General features: G+C 36.4%; 1 protein-coding gene across 14 annotated transcripts in view; it reads right to left on the reverse strand.

The window, feature by feature from the left end:
• The window catches only part of STAU2 (staufen double-stranded RNA binding protein 2), a 333,819-nt gene that overhangs the window by 186,908 nt on the left and 124,206 nt on the right, over positions 1-22,705 (reverse strand). For all 14 annotated transcript variants that reach the window (XM_008000887.3, XM_008000875.3, XM_008000893.3 and 11 more), the window contains 4 exons: positions 15,544-15,703; positions 13,892-13,999; positions 11,599-11,811; positions 2,038-2,175 (listed from right to left, as the gene is read on the reverse strand). In XM_008000887.3, the coding sequence (XP_007999078.2) occupies positions 2,038-2,175; positions 11,599-11,811; positions 13,892-13,999; positions 15,544-15,703 (619 nt within the window). The remainder of the gene's footprint in view (positions 1-2,037; positions 2,176-11,598; positions 11,812-13,891; positions 14,000-15,543; positions 15,704-22,705) is intronic.

Consider the following 22,705-nt stretch of genomic DNA (forward strand, 5'->3'; position numbering starts at 1 on the left):
ATTTAAAAGCACAGCCAAATGTCCCCATTTGACTAGAATGTTTATGAATACCCATAAAATGGAAGCTGGCCTAAGATATGCTAAATTCCTCTTTCAAAAGGGGTACTCAATACACTCTGTAGAAAAGGATTTGTTTAATAAAGCCAAAGCCAGTTTATATTCCCAATACATGTCTAAAATTCAAAAGACTTTTTTCTTCAAGCTTTGGCATTCAAAGTCTATGTTCCAGAATTCTTCAAAGCTAAGAACGTTAAGGAAAAAAATAGTGAACATATTTTACCAGTGAAAATAACAAAACAATCATGTGCTGGATCCTAATAACATCTTGACAATAATGTGATTACTAACCAGAGAATTCCCCTCTTTTTGGATATCTGGGTTCCCAGGAGTGACTTATCTATGACTACATTATAAGTTTACATCTCCAACAAAAGCCATACAGGCAGGAAGGTAGGCAGCAAATATCTATCAAATGTTTATTAAGGTCCTACTATTTACGAACCACTGTATTGGGTACTGAAAGATAAAGAAATATGTAGATTATAAATTGGGAGGGAAGGCACAACTTAGCTATACACTGAAAGTTAGTCAATATGAGATACTGTATTTGAGTGCCAAAATGTCTACCACATGGTCAGCACTTAATAATTTTGATTTTATCTAAGTTACATAAAATGTGAGATCCTTGGATTTGACTAAAAAGTCTCTGACTAACCAATTATTTAAAAAACAGTTTGGGACTAAGCACAGTGGCTCATGCCTGTAATCCTAACACTTTGAGAGGCTGAAGCAGGAGGATCACTTGAAGCCAGAAGTTCAACACTAGCCTGGGCTACATAGTAAAACTCTGTCTCTATAAACAGCAACAATAAAACAACAACAACATTTAATTAGCTGGTCATGGTGGTGTATGCCTGTAATCCTGACCTACTCAGGAGGCTGAAAAGGGAGGATCTCTTGAGCCCAGGAAATCAAGGCTGCAGTGAGACATGATCATGCCACTGTACTCCAGCCTGGCTGACAGAACAAGACCCTGTTGCCCCACCAAAAAATAAAACAAAAAATTTAAAACAGCTTGGGGAAAATAATAATTTAAATATAGACTGGGTATTAGATGATTCTAATGAATCATGTCTAATGTAAGAAAAGCTTTCATATTTCTTAGAAATATACACTGAATATGCAAGGCTGAAATGACACGTAGTTAGAAATTATCTTTGAAATACTTCAGGAAAAGAAGAGAGAAAGGAAGAAACAGAGGAAGAAGAGAAAAATTAATAGCTGAATCAAGTGAGGCAAAAATCTTAGTAACTGTGGTGTTTGAGTGATGGGCATATTAATGGTCCATTACTATTCTCTCCCCACTTTTGGATATGTTTGAAATTGTAATAAAAAAGTAAAAGAAAAATTTCTTAAGACTGGAGTTTGAGCTGGCAAATGAAGACGAATAGGTACGGCTTGAAAAGGAGAGCATTTTAGGCATTCTACCTCATTTCTAGCCCATCTGCCAATACACTAGCAGCCATTCCTCAATTTTCTTGGCTACACAATGCAGCAGTCAGATCTCAGCAATTCTGAGTGCCTCAGCCTCCACCATGGTTAGCTAGCCTGCTTGCTCTCCTTTTCTAACTTTCCTGACAGCCCACAAGCTCAGGATTTTGGCCCTGATCCATCTACTACATCTATCCTTCTAAATTTTGTTTCTAATTCCATGTGTCTCCAATTCCCAGTAGTTAATAGACTCCGGCTACAAAATGTAATACAAAAAGTTAAGAGATACACATTAAATGATAAACTCCATGGTAAATAACCTGTATGAACTCAGAGTCCCTTGAAAACTTAGGTTGTCTATTGTAACATGTCCTTGACCCTTGAATGTTTCCACCAAGTTGGTAGGTGGGCCTGGATAGAATGAATGCTTTAACTGGAAACAGTTTTACTTTCTGCTATTAAGTCCTAGTTTGCCTTTCACCCATATGTCTATTCCTTCTTGGGGATTTCTAAATCTTTTCAGTAGTTTTAAAAGGTTAGAAATACCTGCATCACAAATTCTCGACGTCGAGGCATTCCTCTTTCTGAAAGCAAAACATAATCTGGCTCCTTTTCCTTTTTGGCCTGTTGAATTTGCGCCAGGCGGCTAATAGGGTTCATCCCTTGGCCATATTCTGGTCCAGCCTAAAAATTAATTTAAGAAAAAGTTTTAAAATATGCTTGTGAAACTTGTTATTGAATCCTTAAAAAAACGGTGCTGCTTCCCTCCACCCCCACACCCCAAAACTGTGACTAGAAAAGATAAATGAGTCATTTATGAATATTTATAAAGGAAAATCATAAAATAGACCTGTAACCAAGGCTTCTATGGGACGTGGAGCTTAGAGGTATTAATTGCAAGCTGGGTCAACTATGCTTTTTAAATTGGGCAAACTCTTCAGTATACCAGAGGTGCTTCACAACTTCTGTTCATCAAGAAACATCAAAAAGAACATAAGAAGACCAACTATGAACTGGGAAGAGATATTTGCAACATTTTATTTTATTTTATTTTATTTTTTTATTTTATTTATTTATTTTTTTTTTATTTTATTTATTTTTTGAGACCGAGTTTCACTCTGTCACCCAGGATGGAGTACAGTGGTACAATTTCAGCTCACCATAACCTCCGCCTCCCAGGTTCAAGCGATTCTCGTGCCTCAGCCTCCCAAATAGCTGGGACTACAGGCGTGCACCACCATGCCCGGCTCATTTTTATATTCTTAGTAGAGATGGGGTTTCATCATGTTGGCCAGGCTGGTCTTGAACTCCTGAGCTCAGGTGATCTCACCGGCCTTGGCCTCCGAAAGTGCTGGGATTACAGGTGTGAGCCACAGCACCCAGCCACAACACACATAACTTTAAAAAGACATAACCAGTATCCAAAATATATTTTTTAAGACTCCTAAAAAGTATTAAGAAAAGGAGAATATAAAAGGGAAATGGGCAAAAGAGATAAATAAATATGTCATATAAGGAAAAACTCAACATATGAAATGATAACTTCTAGGACACAGAAAATACATATTAAAAACTTCAGTAAGTTACTATTTCACACCCACCAAATTAGCAAAAATTAAGAAGTCTAACAGCCCTAACTGGTGAGAATGGGGAGTAACACAAACTCTTATAAAACACTGGGAGTACTATAAATCAGAAAACAACCTGGTAATGTCTAGTAAAGCCTGAGATGGTACATCCTACCCCAACTAGCCTATACCTAGGCACATATATACCCTAGAAAACCGTAACCCATGGACACATATGTACAAGAATATCCACAGATGCATTATTTGAAATAGAAAAAAAAAAAAAAAACTAGCACAAATATTCATCAACAAAAGAACAGATAAATTACAACATGTTCATATAATGGAATGGTATATAGCAGTGAAAATGAATTAATTATTGCTACATGCATCAAGATGAATGAATTTCAGAAAGAATAGTAAGTAAAAAAAGCAAGCACAGAATAATATATATAGTATATTTTACGTAAAGTCCACTAAAACTACAAAATACTGCTGAAATTAAGATCTAAATAGTCAATACATCATGTTCACAGATCAGAAGACTCAACAATAAGATGTCAATTCTCCTCAAAATCCCAGTAGACTTTTTTCCTTTTTTTTTTTTTTTGAAACGGAGTCTCACTGTTGCCCAGGCTGGAGTGCAGTGGCGTGATCTCAGCTCATGGCAACCTCAGTCTCCTGGGTTCAAGCGATTCTCCTGCCTCAGCCTCCCAAGTAGCTGGGACTACAGGTGCATGCCACCAAGGCTGGTTAATCTTTGTATTTTTAGTAGAGACAGGGTTTCACCATGTTGGCCAGGCTGGTCTCAAACTCCTGACCTCAAGTGATCCTTCCACCTCGGCCTCCCAAAGTGTTCAGATTATGGGCATGAGTCACTGCACCTGGCCCCCAGTTGGCTTTTTAAAATTTAATGTGTAAACTAACACTAAAATTCATATGGAAATGCAAAAGACAAAGAACCAAAACTTTGCGGGGGAAAAAAAGACTCAGACTACCTAATTTCAAGATTATAAAACTATGGCATTCAAGATAGTGTATGTAGTATTGGTATAAAGACAGACAAAGGGACCAATGAAACAGAATACGTGCCCAGATACAGATACGCACACACACGGTCACATGATTTTCAATAAAGGTACAAAAAGAATTCAGCAGGGTAGTCTTTTCAGCCAATAATGTTGGGACAATTGGCTATTCATATGTAAAAAGAAAAAGGAAAAAAAAAATCTTCAAGCCAAACCTCATACCATTTATAAAAATAATTAACTCAAAATGTCTCACAGATGCAAGTGTAATTTCTAAAACTATAAGACTTCCAAAAGAAAAATTTTTGTAACTTGGTTAGGTAACAATTCTTAGATATAACACCAAAATCACGTTCCATGTAAAAAACTAATAATAATAAAACAAAACAAAAATATAAATAATAACATAAATTAAATATAATAAATCTTCAAAATTAATAACTTCTGCTCTTTGAAAAAGACAAGTCACAGGCTTGAAGAAAATATCTGCAAACTACATATGTGATAAAGCACCTGTATCCAGAGTGTATAAAGACCTCTAAAAATTCAATAATAAATTTATTATTATTTGAAATAAGCATTAAAATTTGTTAAGCTGGTAAAAAATTTAAATAAACACTTCATCAGGCCTCATGTGACAGTAAACACATAAAAAATTCTCAATATCATCTGCCACAGAGGAAATGTAAATTTAAACCAAAATGAGGTATCAATACCCATGTATGTGAACATCTGAAATTTTAAAAACTGACTATGCTAGGTGTTAGCAAGGATGTGAAACAACTGGAGTTCTCACACACTGCTGATGAGAATGTAAAAGAGCACAGCTGCTACAACTTTGAAAAACTAAAGTTGACTATATACCTACTAAATGACCAAGCCACACCACTTTGAAGGATTTACCCAAGAGAAATGAAAGCATATGCTCTTAAGATATATACACAAACGTTCATAGCTACTTTATGAGTAACAACCAAAAATTAGAAACAGCCCAAATATCAAATATCCACTGACAGGCGAATGGATAAACAAGTGGTGGTATATCAATTCAATGAAATATTACCTGCAAAAAAACAGAACCACCAATTCATGCATGCAATAATAGGGATGAATCTCAAAATAATTATGCTGGGTTAAAGAAGCCAGCCAAAAAAAGAGTGGTTTCTTAGCAAATGAAGGTAGAAGATTACAAAGGGACATGAGGAAAATTCTGGGAGGAATGGATAGGTTCACTATCTTGACTGTGGTCATGGTTGTACACATGCAAACAAATATGAAAACAAACAGTGCACTTTAAACATGTACAACTCATTCTATGTCAATTATACCTCAATAAAGTTGTTTAAAGGAACTAAATAACATTTTTTAGAAAAACAAACACAGTAGAACTGTAAGGTAGGAAATGGTCATACAAACTAATGATAGAAGTTGCCTAGGGAAGATTGCATGAGGATGTGATGGAAGAGGAGCACACAGAGCGCTTCAAAGCTTATTGAGAAATGTTTTATACTCAAGTTGGGCAGTAGGTCTTTCTCACACTTACTTAGTATGCTTTTTTACTTATACACAAGTTTATACACAGCTTTTTGCATGTATTATAACATAAAAGCAAAAATTCTTGGAAACCAAATGATCTTTCTGCATATGAACTTTCTTCATGTATTTTTCCTAGAAATAAGTTTGCATCTATTATATGGTCAAAACTTTACTTCCACCTATGAAAATTTATTCTTGTCTCTGCTATCTGTAGAGACATGGATAATCACTCTGTTACGGATTACATGTTACACTAAACTTATCTAAAAGCCACTGTTCAGTCTTAGCTCTTCCAGATGATTGCTGCCATGTCGTCCAATTTCCAGTATGGTGCTCCAGGTACAGCCTCCAGGCAGATCTCTCATGGTCTTTCAAACTAAGTTTAGGATTTTGGACTTTATCCAAAGAGTAAGAAAATTACTGAAAGATTTTAAGCAGAGGCATGATATGATTAGACAAGTGCCTCTAAAAGATCATACTTTTTAAATGATCATTTGGTGTCAAGAGTACTTGTAGCCAGTTAAAACCTTAACTGTAGTAGTTTAGGTTAAGAGATGACTGTGAGTTGGACCAAAGAGTGGTAGAAGGGATGGAAAGAAAGGAACCAACTTAAAAAATATTAGGTGATGAGGCCAAGCACAGTGGCTCACTCCTGTAATCCCAGCACTTTGAGAGGCCAAGGCGGGGCGGATCACAGCATCAGGAGTTCGAGACCAGCCTGACCAACATGGTGAAATCCCGTCCCTCCTAAAAATACAAAAATTAGCCAGGTGTGGTGGCCCATGCCTGTAATCCCAGCTACTGAGGAGGTTGAGGAAGGCAGGAGAATCATTTGAACCCAGGAGGCCGAGATCACGCCACTGCACTCCAGCTTGGGCGACGGAGCAAGACTCATGTCATTAAAAAAAAAAAAAAAAAAGAAATATTAGGTGACAGAATAAATAGGACTTAATAAGTGATTGGACATAAGGGGTAAGAGAGAAGTTAAACGCCGGGTGCAGTGGCTCATGCCTGTAATCCCAGCACTTTGGGAGGCCAAGGTGGGTGGATCACAAGGTCAGGAGTTCAAGACCAGCCTGGCCAACATGGTGAAACCCTGTCTCTACTAAAAATACAAAAATTAGCCGGGCGTGGTGGCAGGCACCTGTAATCCCAGCTGAGACATGAGAATCGCTTGAACCCAGGAGGCAGAGGTTGCAGTGAGCCAAGATAGCGCCATTGCACACCAGTCTGGGCAACAAGACCAAAACTCCATCTTCAAAAAAAAAAGAGAAGTTAAAAATGACCCCCAGCAGTTTCAGCAGCTGGATGTTAGTGCCAGTCACTGAGATAAGGAACGCTGCAGGAGAAAGAGGTTTAGAAGGGAACATGATGAATTCGGGCCCAAATTTGAGGCACCCGTGAAATAGTAAGTGGAGATGTCTAATAGGCAGTGCAGAGCATATGGTATTCGGGAATCACCTATTTAAAGATGAAATTGAACACCTAGAAGTAGAAGAACAGCTTAGGGAAAGAGGAGGAAAAAGACTGAGAACTTCACTGTTGCAATGGTTAGATGAAGGGAAAGGAAAGAGCAAAAGAAACTTTTAGCTTTTGATAAAATACTGGTTTCAACTTCTACTTATATCCTGAAAAATAAAAATTAAATAAAGGGCTGGGTGTGGTGGCTCATGCCTGTAATCCCAGCACCTTGGGAGGCCGAGGCGGGTGGAACATGAGGTCAGGAGATCAAGACCAGCCTTGCCAACATGGTTAAACACTGTCTCTACTAAAAATACAAAAAAATTAGCTGAGTGGTTATGTGCCTGTAATCCCAGCTACTCGGGAGGTTGAGGCAGGAGAATCAATTGAACCCGGGAGGCGGAAGTTGCAGTGAGCCAAGATTGTGCCATTACACTCCAGCCTGGCAACAGAGCGAGACCCCGTTTCAATTTAAAAAAATAAATTAAATTAATTATAAGGGGAATCAAAAAGGACTGATGAGAAAAGACAAATCCACATAATAATTCATAAGTCTAAGATTAAGATCCCAATGAAAAGATAAAGAGAAGCTCTGAGTCTAGTGCTAGAAGTAGTACGCCCAGTTCATGAAGATGTTAAATAAATAGGAATGTGCTTCCAGTGGTATACTGTCTTTATTTCTGTTTAATTTGACTCAAAGATGTCTCTGAGTTCCAAGGAAATTATTGTTGATATAGACTGCAATGAAAAGAATCAGATACATAAATCTAATTTAGATAATGATGGAGTTCAGTGTACATTAAGAATTGCTTGGGGCTGGGTGCAGTGGTTCACGCCTGTAATCACAGCACTTTGGGAGGCCGAGGTAGGCAGATCACTTGAGCCCAGGAGTTTGTGACCTGCCTGCACAACATGGCAAAACCCTCTCTCTACAAAAAAATACAAAACATTAGCTGCGCATGGTGGTGTTGTGCCTGTAGTGACAGCTACTTGGGAGGCTGAGGTGGGAGGATCACCCGAGACCAGAAAATCAAGGCTGCAGTGAGCTGAGATCCTACCATTGCACTCCATACTGGGCAACAGGGGTGAGACCCTTTTTCAAAGAAAAAAAAAAAAAAAAAACTCTGGGTGGCCAAGGCAAGCAGATCACTTTAGCTCAGGAGTTCAAGACCAGCCTGGCCAACATAGTAAAACCCCATCTCTACCAAAAAATACCAAAATTGGCTAGGTATGGTGGCATATGCCTAGTCCCAGCTACTCTGGAGTATGACATGGGAGAATCGTTTGAACCCAGGAGGCAGAGATTGCAGCCAGCCGAGATCATGGTGCCACTACACTCCAGCTTGGGAGACAGAGTGAGACCCTGTCTCAAAAAAAAAAGGTGGGGGTGGGGGAGAGGATTACTTGGTTTCTTGCTCTGACTGAAATGAACTACCAGCACCTTTGACAATTAAGTTATTCCTTGGACAGCAAATCTTAAATCATCATTCTATATACCAATAAAGACACTGTTGTAATAACTGTGTCCAGAACACTTGATCTCTAAGATTAGAAAGTGCTCTTTGAAGTCTCGTCTTATAGAGGAGAACTACATTTAAAAACAGAATGTAAACACAAAGACATTATCAAGGCAGTTTTACATGTTAACAGGATAACCCTATACAGTGAATCTGAAAATCCAAAAGTTCACAATTAACCAGTATCAAATGGGCACTGCAGTCAGATGTGACAACTGGATCTGAAAGCTGACTCTGCTACAGGATCTTGGATAGGTTTCTTAAATATAAACGGCCTAATCTGTAAGATGGAAATGAATGCTGCATTACAGAGTGATTAAGAGGATCAAATGAGACAATGTGATTGTTTTATTCCTTTAAATAAAACCAAGGCAAATGATCAGATATTTTCTCTGCTTCCATTGAGTGTAAGAAAATACAGACCCTCAATGTATAAACCATACAAGGAAGTGAGGAAAATGCTGAAAATCAGGATACTATTCCAGCTGACATATTATAAGGTATGAACATAAAATTATCTAGATTCCAACTGATTATACACATTGTTCTCTCAAAATAATCTTACATTTCACAGAGTATCTACAAGCTTTATTTTAACATAAGACAGACATGGCAAAAGTAACTCCAAGTGTGATGTATATGAGGAAAAATGCAGGAGGCTAACCTAGTCTGGGAGTAGGAGAGGACCAGAGGAGTCCCTAAAAAAGTCAAGTTTATGCTGAGATCTGAATGATGCATGGGAGGGAAGTTCGGGGATAATATTGCTTATATACTGGAAGCAGTAGCAAGTAATTGAGAATTCAAAATGTTTCTCCTGTCTCCCACCTCTGGGGAATAACATTTAAATAATAATCTTGCTTTTAATAGCTATAGTTAAAACAAGAGTTAGATTTATATCCTACTATAGAAATGTACAGATCTTTTCTAGCCTAACAATTTATTATTATTATTATTATCATTTTGAGATGGAATCTCATTCTGTCACCCAGGCTGGAGTGCAGAGGCAGTGATCTTGGCTCACCTCAACCTCTGCCTCCTAGGTTCAAGCGATTCTCATGCCTCAGCCTCCTGAGCTGTAGCTGGGATTACAGACGCTTGCCACCACACCCGGCTAATTTCTGTATTTTTAGTAGAGACCAAGTTTCGCCATGATTGCCATGCTGGTCTCGAACTCCTGGCCTCAAATGATCCACCCGCCTCAGCCTCCCGAAGTGCTGGGATTACAGGGGTGAGCCACCGCGCCCAGCCTGGTTTATTATTCTTAATTTCTCAAGATAAAACTTAGTTAAATAGATTAGACGGAAGTTATGTGACCAGTTTTGTGCCACCATTCCAACATAAAATGCTGTTCTTCCATCTTAGAAAAGCCATAGATTTTGTATATTAATAGATTTAAGAAAACAGTTCATGGATACATTCACATAAACATAAAATGTGAATAGGCAGTATCAGATACAAAATACCAATAGTTAATATGTGCTATTTATTACAGTATTTGCATTATCATTAATAACAATGAATACTTAATAATTACTAATGCATTTTGTGCACTGTTTCAGTTAATACTTATAACAATCCCATACAGCAAGGTCAATTACTACTCCCACTTTATAAATGAAGAAATATTTTTAAAGTTAGGTAACTTGCTCAGGCCACAGGGATTCATACTCAAAATTAACTCCAAAGGTCATTCTCTTAATAGCTATATTCTACTCCTGACTGTGTAGGAGGTGCGTATGAATGAAAGTGCCAGTCCTCTTTGAAACCACTATGACTCATGATAAGTAGAGCTATTTGCATTTATTTTTAGTCTACCTTACATATAACATGTAATTCCAGTTCACGGAATGCATTACCTACTACATCTTCTTCTAAGTGAAGTAATGTCAGCATTCATTAAAAACAAGTATTTAAGTAGTTATTTTTGTATATATGTATGTATGTATTTTTAAATAAAACAAAGGTACAAAGGTATAAAACCTGTAAAAATACCTAAATTGTGCCACTGTGCAATCAAAAAACAAAAGAAATCCATTGAGATTAAATACATTTCTTATCTGTAATCCTTCATTTGTACGGCCTAATCAGAAGAAGGCTGCTAAATCAGTGAGGCTGAGCCAGCAACTGAAATGCTGGCAATTTAAGGCTTTCTCTGGAAACACAAAACTCTAGCTCCAGACATGTCATACGTGTCAAGCATTCACAGGCACTGTCCTGTACTAATGCTGATTCATCTCATTCCTCTCATATTTACCTTTTTTCTCTTATTAATGTAAATAAATTCTAACCCAATAAAAGAGTCACATCTTGAAAAGCTGTATGCTCTATATTCTTCTTTCACAAGGTATACACATCTGAATGAATGGCAACAAAATAAGACCATCTACTTCATAAGGTTACTATGTGGATTAAATGTGATTAAAGCATGCAAAGTGTTGGGATAAAGTCTGGCACATGGAGTGCTTTATGATTTCCAGCTGCTGCAGCTATCATTGTTAGTATTAGTCATATGATTTTTTTGTGTATCCTGTTACCATTTCATGATACCCTAAGAAGTTACTATGTAACAGCCTTGTATGCAGAAAGAACACTGGATTAGACAGCAGTTCAGGTGGTTCAACATGATTGCTGAATAAAAATGGGCAAACTCTTTGAACATGTTTTGTAAAACCTTATTTGTAAAATGAGGGCTAACATCATCCACCTTACACAGTCATGAGGAGTTACAGTAAAGGTGACATGAATGGGAAAGCACTTTTTAAACAACAAAAAAATATATAAATACCTAAGATTATGATTATTTGATGAAGAAATGCAGGTGCACAAGTATTTAAAAAGCAAAACAGAACTGTCATTAATTTATAGTCACATGTCCTGCCCTGATTTCAGGACTGTATATAATCCATAAGTTCAGGGACTTGCCTTATAGAAAAATGCTTATCTATAGCTACTATAATATTTACTTAGTAAAACTGATGTTCACAAACATAAACTTACCTTTACTATTGTTTTAGGGCGTTTTTTAAAAAATAGTTTTGGCTTTTCCACCACAGGAAGAGGTGGAAGTTTTTTAAGCTCCTGTAAGACGGTGGTCGCAGCGCGCTTCTTGGAGAGTTTTTTGCTATTTCCTTCTCCTTCTGCAGAGAACTCTCCTACTGACACTCGAGTAACAAAGCTTTTCATATGTGGTGGTCCACTTTCTTTAATAACCTATTAAATACAAGTAAAATATTAAACAATGGATAGGCACTTAAGATGTATTCTTATAGTATGACTTAATATTCATATCAAAACCAAAATTAGTATTATGCCAAAATTATAGTATTTCTTTAAGAAAGCTATTATGAAGGTATTATATTGGGACTATTTATGACACTTGATGCTTAATGCAGTTGAAACAAAAGAAATCTAAATAAACACATTTGATTCACAGTCAAAATGATTTTTTATTAGTTTAAAACAGATAATTCTAATTACAGTTTTTCCATGTCTTATGGAGCACAAATTTAAGAACATCAAAAATACCATTAGATTAGATAGCATATTAGATAGGCCATCTAGAATGATAATTTGTATATAATTACATATATCTAACTTTCTCCTATGTATGAGTAAATTACTGGAGAAATGTGTAGTTCTATAAACCACAAGGCACCGTGCCTGTGGAAGCCTCTCAAAAACAGGTGATGGAGGAAAAGTAAGCTGTTTTTGATAGGGATGTCAAAGGCTGTTTTATAGAAAGGGAAATTTATTCTTGTGGCATGATTTGAAAAAGTTAAGTAGGTATGCCAAAAAAAAATCCTAGCTTTCTAGAGCAATGAGTTATGGATTTGTCAACTATGAATGTAATGTTACTAAACCTTGCTTAATCTGCTCTCACTTTTACACTATGCCAGCTTTTGGATGAAATATATCTTCCAAATCCTGAGGACTCAAAACTTTAGTCTCCTTCAAAATTCTGACCTATACAAGATGCCCTATTCAAGCAGTTTACTATTTAATATTACACTGAAATTTTGTCTTCTAATATCGGATACTAATTAGGAAAAGAAATGAAAGCACCGCAATATCTCAATAAGGTGACATTATTACGGATAAGGAATTTATCATAAGCATAGTTTCCAAGTAATTTAGGTTTACTAGTTGAAACACCAAAACTGTTTATTTTAACCACTTTGATGGACATTCTTCTCAATTAAAAAAAAAAAAAAATATATATATATATATTTTACTGACTTAATAGAGAATACTAAATATTTAACCTTTAATTGTTCACATTAGATCATTATAAACATCAGATATCCTATACCATAATATATTGATGTTCCCAAGAACATCTAATAATAATAAAACTGTCTGTTAGTAGTCACTGCAGCCTTTAAAAAAAAATCCCAGTAATTTTTCAGTATAAGCAATTACTTTTTACAGGTTTTCCAAATTTTCCGTATCATTTCTTGCTGGACCAATAGGCTCTCAAGTACATTCTCTCCCTGACTTCCTCATTTTGCTGCTTTTAACATGCTGTGGACTGAGAACTGAAATAATGCAACTTGTCAGAACGTGTCCAAGAGAAAGCTAACAGTTTCTCAGTCCAACTCAAATGATCCTGCCAATGAGTAAGATGTGGGAGCTTTCTAGTAGGTGAATGTCATACAATGTGAGGGAAGATTATCCACAACTCTTTCAGCTTATTTCCTGGTTCTTGCCTACTTTCCAGACATGAGTTGTAAAATTAGTGACCTCTTAATAAGGGAAGTATTATGATAATTATTTTTTTAAGTTTTCTTCAATTTTATGAATATATTTGTGATATATTTATCTAGCTGTAAAATCAAGAGTTGCTTCATTACATCTTCTTGGTGATTTTGTTAGTTGAGGTTAATGTTAAACATATTTTGGCCTCCACACAATTGAAAAAAAAATGGGATATTAACATATGTGTCACTAAATCTTAACTTGAATAAATTTAATTTAAACCTATTTAAAATACCAAATCCTATAGGATACCACAAATTATCTACACCCAGAAAATAACTTTTATAAAAATTGAAATATCATGTATACAAAAGGCTTAATACAGAAAATTTAAAAATCAGAAGGAATCTGTGTTATCATCATGATTTCTATTCTCACCAGGGCTTAGATCATTTTGTAATACTGGGTTTGAACATACAGAAGCACATTAACTCTTGCAGGATACTAGTATACCAGTTAATTTTATTTGTTTGTTTGTTTGTTTAAAATAACCAGAGCAAGGGAAAAAATGGGAAGATCTCTACTGAGTACATACCTCAAAACTGACAGGCATATTTCGCTTCAGAGCAATTTCAAACACTAAGCTGATCTCAGACTTATTTGCATCTTTGTCATCATCCATATCCTTTCCTGATTCACCATTCTAAATCACAAAAAATAGGATAACACTGAATCGTGACATTATAACAAACTTTACTTTTATTCTACAGTCAAGATGGCCTATTTAAATTACAAGAAGAAACAACAAACTATAGACTGTATCTGCTGCATTGTCCTGTAACCACAGCAGTCAAGGGCTTTGCTGCCAGGCTTTTTGTTACTTGGTTTTTAGTTTGTTTTCCTTGAAGGAAAAGTATTTAATGCAGACTGGAAATCTTTTACTCAACCATACACTAATTTGAGTTTAGCCTACATCCCTAGACCTAGCTCTCTTGTTTCAGAGTTCTCTACCCACCCAACCCCCAACACCCAGGAATTCCCCCGCCACTGGTGTTCTAATGTGATCTATGAGGATGAAGTTACAGAAAGAGTACAGGATGCAAACCAGGAGCATCCTAGTTGGAGATCTATGTCTGGCACAGGCCTCGGTTTCTTTATTCACTTATTTAACATATACTTCTGGAAGGCCTCATATATGCTGAACCCACTATAACTATTAGAGAGAAAGAGACAGTATTCCTGCTGTCAAGAAGTGTATGATCTCATGGGAAAACAGATCAAGAAATAGATAGGAGCTCTCATGAAAGAGTACAAGCAGAAAAACACCTAAGTCTGCCATTAAGATAAATATCAAAGGAGAAAGAAACAATTGGTTTGGGGAAAGGAAAACTGTAGAGTTTGAACTGTAGGGTAAGTAAGAAGCTCACTATGCTGCCGAGCACGGCGGCTCACACCTGTAATCCCAGCACTTTGGGAGGCCGAGGAGGGCGGATCACGAGCTCAGGAGATCGAGAACATCCTGGCCAACACAGTGAAATCCCGTCTCTACTAAAAATACAAAAAATTAGCCAGGCGTGGTGGCATGCGCCTATAGTCCCAGCTACTTAGGAGGCTGAGGAAGGAGAATCGCTTGAACCTGGGAGGCAGAGGTTGCAGTAAGCCCAGATCCCGCCACTGCATTCCAGCCTGAGCAACAGAGCGAGGCTCCATTTCAACAACAAAAAAAAAAAAGGAAGCTCACTATGCTATGTATAGGACATGCCTGAGCTACAGATACTATTTTGAAGTCAGTCGATAAAGTAGCTGAAGCCAGGAGAATGAGTGAGATTACTCAAGAACAGACTCAATGTCCTTATTTGTAAAACAAAGGAGGACTGAAAAAATCTATGAAATCTCTTCCACTTTAAATCCCTGATTCTATATTCACACAATGTAATCTATATTCAATAAACACAGTATGAAATATAAGCCAAATCAATGTTATTTCTCATCCTCATATACATCCCCAAATCCCCAGATGCCTGGGAAGCGAACTCAAGGGAAGAACCAAAGTTCTGAAAGGTATAGTCATCCTGCAGGAACACATGAAGCAAGTACAGTAGACAGTCTGAGATGCAAATCTTAGCAGGTCTTCACTCTAGTATTCTTCCCTAACAGAACAGATTATTTATTTTAATTATAAAATGCACTGATTTGTTTCACTGGGAAAGTAGAAAGAAGAGACTGTCACATGCACCAGCACCACACCTGAGGTGATCTTTCTGGAATAGGTTCATTCTGCAGTGCTTGGAGGGCTTTCATTGCAGCATTGTGTCTAGCAGCTTGCCGAGTCTTTCCTTCCCCAAAAAATTCATTATTTCCTACAGTGAGCTGAACATAAAAGATCTTAGGCACTGGGCAATGATACCTAAAATAAGAAAATAAAAACAATAAAGTTAGCTTAATAAAACCACTCTATAATCATTCATAAGATTTATTTTGTTTAAAATGATACCAATTATATAATGTGCTATACTCTTAAAAAATTTTTAACCTCAAAAATATACTTTTTTGATAAAATGTGAGTCAATACATCTACAGATAATAGCTTATACTGATCTCCATGAAAAACATATATAGAATACAACATTAAACATAAAATAATACAGTAAAAATTATTTAATTATATCACAGGAGACTTCCTGGTGAGAAGTTTTTGGTCAAATTTTGACAGAAGTAAGTGAACAGTCTGGTGAAGCTACAACAGAGGCTGGGTCAGGCAAGACTGTTCAGGCGACAACATGTAGATTACTGTGCTTTTTGCAGAAGATAATTATGATTAGAAATACAGGAGCAGAGAAATGGACTGAGTACAATGCAAAGTAATAAGGAGAGCAGATTCCGCACAGGAATAAGGAGTTTAGGCCAATTCTTAAGCAGGAAGTGTTATATTCATACATTTTATGGTGACTGAGGTAATGAGGCTAATGACATGTGACTAAAAAGCTGCAATAATGCAGATATGAAGAGATAATAGAGGCTGTAAGAAGAAACAAAAAAACACCAAAAGAAATTAAGGAGAAAAAAATTAAGAGATGTGATAAAATCCATTAATTCAACAATTATTTATGGAGTATCTTCTATATGACAGGGGACTATGACAATGAACAACACTTAGAGTAGGGAAGATAAACAATAAGAAAAATATGTAGAATACCTAGTATGTTAGAGACAGATGTAAGAAAAAGTAAAGAGGAAAGGGTTCAGAAGTGTCAGGGAGGTAGGTTTTAGATAGGGTGGCCAAGAGACGTTCCATTGAGAAAATATCAATTGTGTAAAGACCTGAAACAAGTTAGGGAACAAACCATGCAGATATCTGGAACAGTGCATCTGAAGCAGAGAGTATACCAGCAGCAAGGGCAGCGAGGCAGGAGTGTGCCATGCATGTTCAAGTAACTCGGAGGAGGCCTGTCTGGCAAAGTTTAGGGAGAGAGGAAAAGCTAGACGAGTAGAGGTGGCAAGATTCCACAGGGCCTTCCCTACAAATTGCTGTAAGCATCTTTTACCCCAAGTGAAATGATCAGCCACTGGAAGGTTTTGCACAGAGAAGTGACATAATCTGATTTATCTCTTGAAATAACCATCTGATTACTATTTTGAGGACACACTGTAGGGGAACAATGCTGGAAGCAAGGATATCTAATAGGCTACTAGGATAATCCAGGGGAAAAGTGACAGTGGCCTGAACTAGGGTGTAGCAATGGAAGTAATGAGAAGTCATTGTTTCTAGATGAATTTTGGAAGTAGAGATGACGGGTTTACCCAAAGACTGGCTATGGAATATGAGAGGGGAGTCAGGGATGACATCACGGTTTTGGAACTAAACAACTGGAAAATGGAGTACCCATCTATTGAGACAGTGAAGACTGAAAAAAGAAATGGGTTTGCTGGGGGTGGATTTCAACAGCTCTGTTTTGGATTATTAGACCTATTAGACATCCAAGTATAGATGTCAAGTGAACAACTCAATTTATTAGTCTGGACTTCAGCAAAGAGGTCCAAGGTAGAGATAAAATTTGGGAATCATCAATATATAGGCAGTATTTAAAGGCATAAAACAATGAGAACTCTGTGGGAGGGTGTGATAGGAGAAAAGGCAAGCAAGCACGATGTCCTTCCTGAAAGCCAAATGGGAAAAAAGTCTATCAAGGAGAAGGGAGGGATTAATTGTATCTAATGCTACTAACAGGTCAAGTAAAATGATGACTGAGAAATATGACCATTGAATCGAGCAACTTAGCAAAATAAACAGAATCAATTTTGATGGAATGGTGGATTTACAATTGCAATGCTGAAAAAAATGAGTTAAAAATCACTCCAGTCCTTAAAAATGTTTGCTTCCAAGCAAAAAGAAGTCCAGTTGAGGTCCTACTATATTTTAGATAATTACTGCACATCCAAGTAGTGACGCTCTATGTTCAACCTGAGATAAACTGGAAAGAGCCCATCATGTAAGAATTCACCAGGCAGATGGGACTAATCAATGAAGGTTTACTGAAGGTGAAGAACTAGAAATGCTGATTGGTACTGAAGATGCAGATTTGTAAGGCAATAATTGAAACCATGCAAGTGGATAAGCACCTGGAAAGGGTAAGTGTAAAGGAATCAAAAAAGAGCCTAAGGCTAGGAACTGATTAATGCCTATGATCAAAGTGCAAGGGAAACAATAGACAGCAGTGAAAGAGATGAAAAAGGGTCAAAGATAGAAAAAAAATTACAACACAATGTCAGGGACAGGAGTAATTAACAGTCTCAAATGAAGGACAGGAATTCAGAGTATGAAAAAAAGAAAAAGTTGTTGTTTTAAACGCTTAACTTAAAATCAATTTTCTTGAACTACAGTTTTCTATTAACTTAAAGCATTTCAAATGCGTTATTATAAACAAAGATTAAAAAGCATTAAAAACTACAATATTATTTGCTTTTTGGTTACAATAATTAAATATTGTGTACTGGAGTACACAATTTCCTATCATCTATTTTATTTTAATCCCTTTAATGCAAAAATCTGACAGACTAATATGAATAACGCTGGTGATCTTCACTTTGTATTTCACAAAATTCAGTTTTCCCACCTCCATAGAACTTTGTTTATTTTTAACTGGTGCTACTATAAAACTTTAAAACAGATAATTTGAAATCAGAAATTTACCCCTGAACTGAGATCTTATATGGCAAACTTTCACCATAGGGCAAATGTTTACAATTAATTATAAACTTCTGAAAATAGAAGGTCCACAGCTGAAATGCTAACAGACCTTTAACTACAGTAGAGGGAGTGGGCGCCACTATAATCACTAAGGCCTGCTGACAATTACAAAACTCATTTTGGTTTGCCACAGAGACAAACAAAATTTCTGTTCATTATAACTTTACTGGAATATGATGTCATAACACATAACCATACTGAAACAATCTGCTGAGTTTCTGGCCAAAATATTAATTGCACACCAAAGAGCCCTTGGGGCTTCTCCCTTTTTGGTCATCAAATATGGCTCAATGTATGTGTATGTGCATGTATGTGGATATGTATGTATATATAAATTACATTGTGTAAGTATCAGAGGAAAAATTAAGTATGTTGCATTTTTAACATAAAAAGTAAAAATTCTAGCACTAACAACAGGAAATACCAAAACTGGATGCCTGACTTATTTCATTCTGTTTCACTTTATCCTCTTACTTAACAATGATTCTTAATAATATACCCCACATGGTTTGAATACCTTATATATCACATCTCCTCACACCATCATGACAATCAAGATTAGCCAGAGCACTCTCATTAATTGCATCCAGATTGAATTACAGGGGAGATGATGCAGAATGGTTTTTGTGTGATAGGTCTGGTCTCAAAATACTTATTTCCTTTGGTAAAGAAATACCCAAAATTTATTAACTATAAAGATTGATACGTTCCTTTTAATGGATTTCCTTCTACTTTCATTTATTTCACGTATTAAGCTCACTTTTGGTAAGGTATTTGATATGGTTTGGTTGTGTCCCCACTCAAAATGTCATCTTGAATTGTAATCCGAATTGTAATCTCCATATGTCGTGGGAAGTACCTGGGTGGAAGTAAGTGAATCATGGGGGTGGTTTCCCCCACAGTATTCTCATGATAGGGAGTGAGTTCTCACAAGATCTGACGGTTTCATAAGCGTCTGGCATTTCCCCTACTGGCACTCATTTCCTCTCCCGCTGCCCTGTGAAGAGGTGCCTTCCGCCATGATTGTAGTTTCCTGAGGCCTCCCCAGCCATGCAGAACTGTGAGTCAATTAAATCTCTTTTCTTTATAAATCACTCAGTTCAGTCTGAGGTATTTCTTCATAGCAACATGAGATCAGACTAACACAGTACTTATAATAAGTGATGTACATATTTTTACAAATTAGTATATTTACCTAAGCAGACATAGCTATTCTTGAATAATTTTTCTCAAGTAGAATTTTGTGGACAATGTTTAGATCCCCATAATGATTACTGTTAAAAGATGCACCAAGAAAACTCACCCATCCAAGTTATTTAAGTTTCAGGGTCAAATGGTTGAATTTCTTTTAAATCCCAAAAAAGTCTTGGGATTTGAAAGATCCTACTTTCATCAGAATTATTTTCCACGGTTGTTAAAAATGAAGATTCCTGTGATCCAAGCCTGATGTGCTGCATCAGAGTTTCTGAGGAGGGAACCATAATTTTAAGCTGCCCTGCTGACTTTCTGCAACATAAAGGTCCAAGATTATCACCACATCACACAATGTGGCCTATCTGACTTGGCAATTGCTTCAAAGTCCATTCAAGAAAGAGACCACAAACATTGCTTACTACACAATGGTTAGGTCTTTCATATCTCTTTTTCGTTTAATCCTCACTACAGCCTGGTAAGGCAGGAGATGTCCTCAAGGTCACCTTAAGAGGTAACAAATGTCCCCAAAAGAGTTGCTGGGAGTCAAATTTAAGTCTGCCTAACTGCAGAGTCCAGGAAACTCCATATGGAGTTTCTTAAAATCTGCTTTATCTTCTTCCATTTTTGTTCATTTTTGTTTACGAAATTGTCTATCTTCATGGAAGGCCAGAGAAACTAATGCAAGGGACCTAAACTAAGGCCCACTAATAGACTTCAGAGATGTTTTATTGAGTCAAGGGCTGCTGAAACAAACAGACAACCATGACGAAACACTGTGTTTATGCAGCATGTCAGATCAAAGAGATACAAGTGCATGATGTAAAATCGAAGTAAAACATCAAAATGATGAGCATTGTGTGCCACATTACTTAACAGCCTAAATCTGACAAACGCTGCTTGCAAGGCCTTTTTATCTCCATGTCTCCTTGCCTTCTATCTGCTGGAAGTCTTGCAAAAAATAAATAAAATCATAAATAAAATAAAATAGAATCTTCCTTTCCTTTAGATCCCAAACAAGTCTTGAGATTCTGCCTATCTTCAAGATACCACAAGTCAATACAACAGTAAAGAAAGTATGTATGCTGGTTCCTTTGATTTAATACTTGACATTCCTTATAGTTTTTTTGAGTAAAGGAAAGATTTTACATTCACTTATATTTGACTGTTAGTTGTAGCAACTTTTTATACCACATGTCCTTGCCATCCTCCCTAAAGTTACTTCATTTAATGCCCTCTTTATGGACTCATTTTGTATTATCTTTCTAAACAACTAAAATCCCATATGTCCTCCCTACCATTCTGTGACTGTTTTATTCTCCAACATCTCCACTTTCCTAAGCATCATTTTTACAAGGTGAGAAAGACATATCCCAAATAACATTAGGATTTTTACAAATTGAAAAATAATTACCTCATTCTATTTGATAGCATTATTCATAAATCTCGACAGAGCTTAAACATTCATATCTCCTCTACAGACTTACATCTTAAAATATATGAAAATGCTATCTTCTGATCTAATAAGGAGAGGCTTTGGATTTCTGTGTTTATTTCTAACATTGACTGGAAACAGAAATGTCACTTAACCTTTCTATCTCAGTTTACTTATCTGCAAAATATTTGTAGAATTTATGTTTAAAGAACCCTAAAGGCCAAAACTAAGAATTCAAATGACATGTCGATTATTTTGATTCTTTGTACACTTTTTGGCACTGCTAAGCATTCTTTTTCTTGCTGTAGAAAAACAGCAGGTTTTTATCATAGAGCTATAAAATAGTCCCTGGCACATTTTCAAACTTGTATGTATATAAAATATCTAGATAGGAGACAGTTATTTCTCTATTCATATCTACAAATTTTGAAAAACATATCTTTTATGAGATCTAACTGTTAATTCTTGAGGAATTTCAAATATTAGGACTGGTTAGAAAAGATTCACAGGTCAGCTGAAAATATGCTTTAAAAGAGGTATATGGATATTCTATTTTATTTGTAGAATTACTATAAGTATGTTTTAAATGCCTAGAGGAAAATATAGAAAGACATGCACTAAAAGCTAGGATAGGGTGTTTTCAAATGACAGCATCATAAATGATGTTCTTTCCTCTCATAATTTCAAGTTTTAAAAAATAATATGGAACACTAGAATAAAAATGGAAAAAAAAAAAACACTTAATTGAAGGAAGTCTAGTCCCTGTCTAAACAAAGGTAAATCTGTGTTCAATATTAAATTTGATAAATTAGTGGAATGACTTACAGAATACAGAACACAAACCAAGAGAATAAGTAACTTGTACTGTATCACTGACAGTAGTGCCATAATCAGGACTATGCAAAACACAGCATGTTATCAAAGAGCCCCATTATTGTAAACACACAATCACCACCCTCAATCTCATACTTGGAACCAACATAAACCTATTCTTGCCCCTTCTCTAAATGGATATATAGATAAATCATTACCACATCACCATTATCATAATTAGGGCAAAAACATACAAAGCACTTACTATGTGCCAGGCGCTATTCCAAGCATTTAGATACTGATCTCACTCAATCCTCACAACCCAACTTCATTTTACAGATGAGGAAATTGAAAAATAGAGACATTCACTAACCTTCCCAAGGCCACCTGACTTGAGGCCGCATTTGAGCCCAGGCAGTCTCACTCCAGAGCCCATGCTCATAACTGCTACACCATGCTGCATCTGAATGAACTGGATAGATGAACACTATAAACTGCAGAAGTACTAACTATAAACTCTGAAGAAGTCATGCTGGACTTGGAATATCAAAGCAACTTAAGTCTCTCTAGATGGATGAGAGAGATCTGGCAGATTCTGAAGATCTCTGTATGCTAAAAGTCAGGTGCAGGATATCAGTTGCCAAAGGCAATGCTAGGGACACTGTAAGTCTGGAAGACCAAGTTGACTGCAAAGTCCTATGTCCTGTCTGCTCATTCTTTAT

Source organism: Chlorocebus sabaeus, chromosome 8 (assembly GCF_047675955.1).
Source record: "Chlorocebus sabaeus isolate Y175 chromosome 8, mChlSab1.0.hap1, whole genome shotgun sequence".
In the NCBI taxonomy this organism is placed as follows: domain Eukaryota; kingdom Metazoa; phylum Chordata; class Mammalia; order Primates; family Cercopithecidae; genus Chlorocebus; species Chlorocebus sabaeus.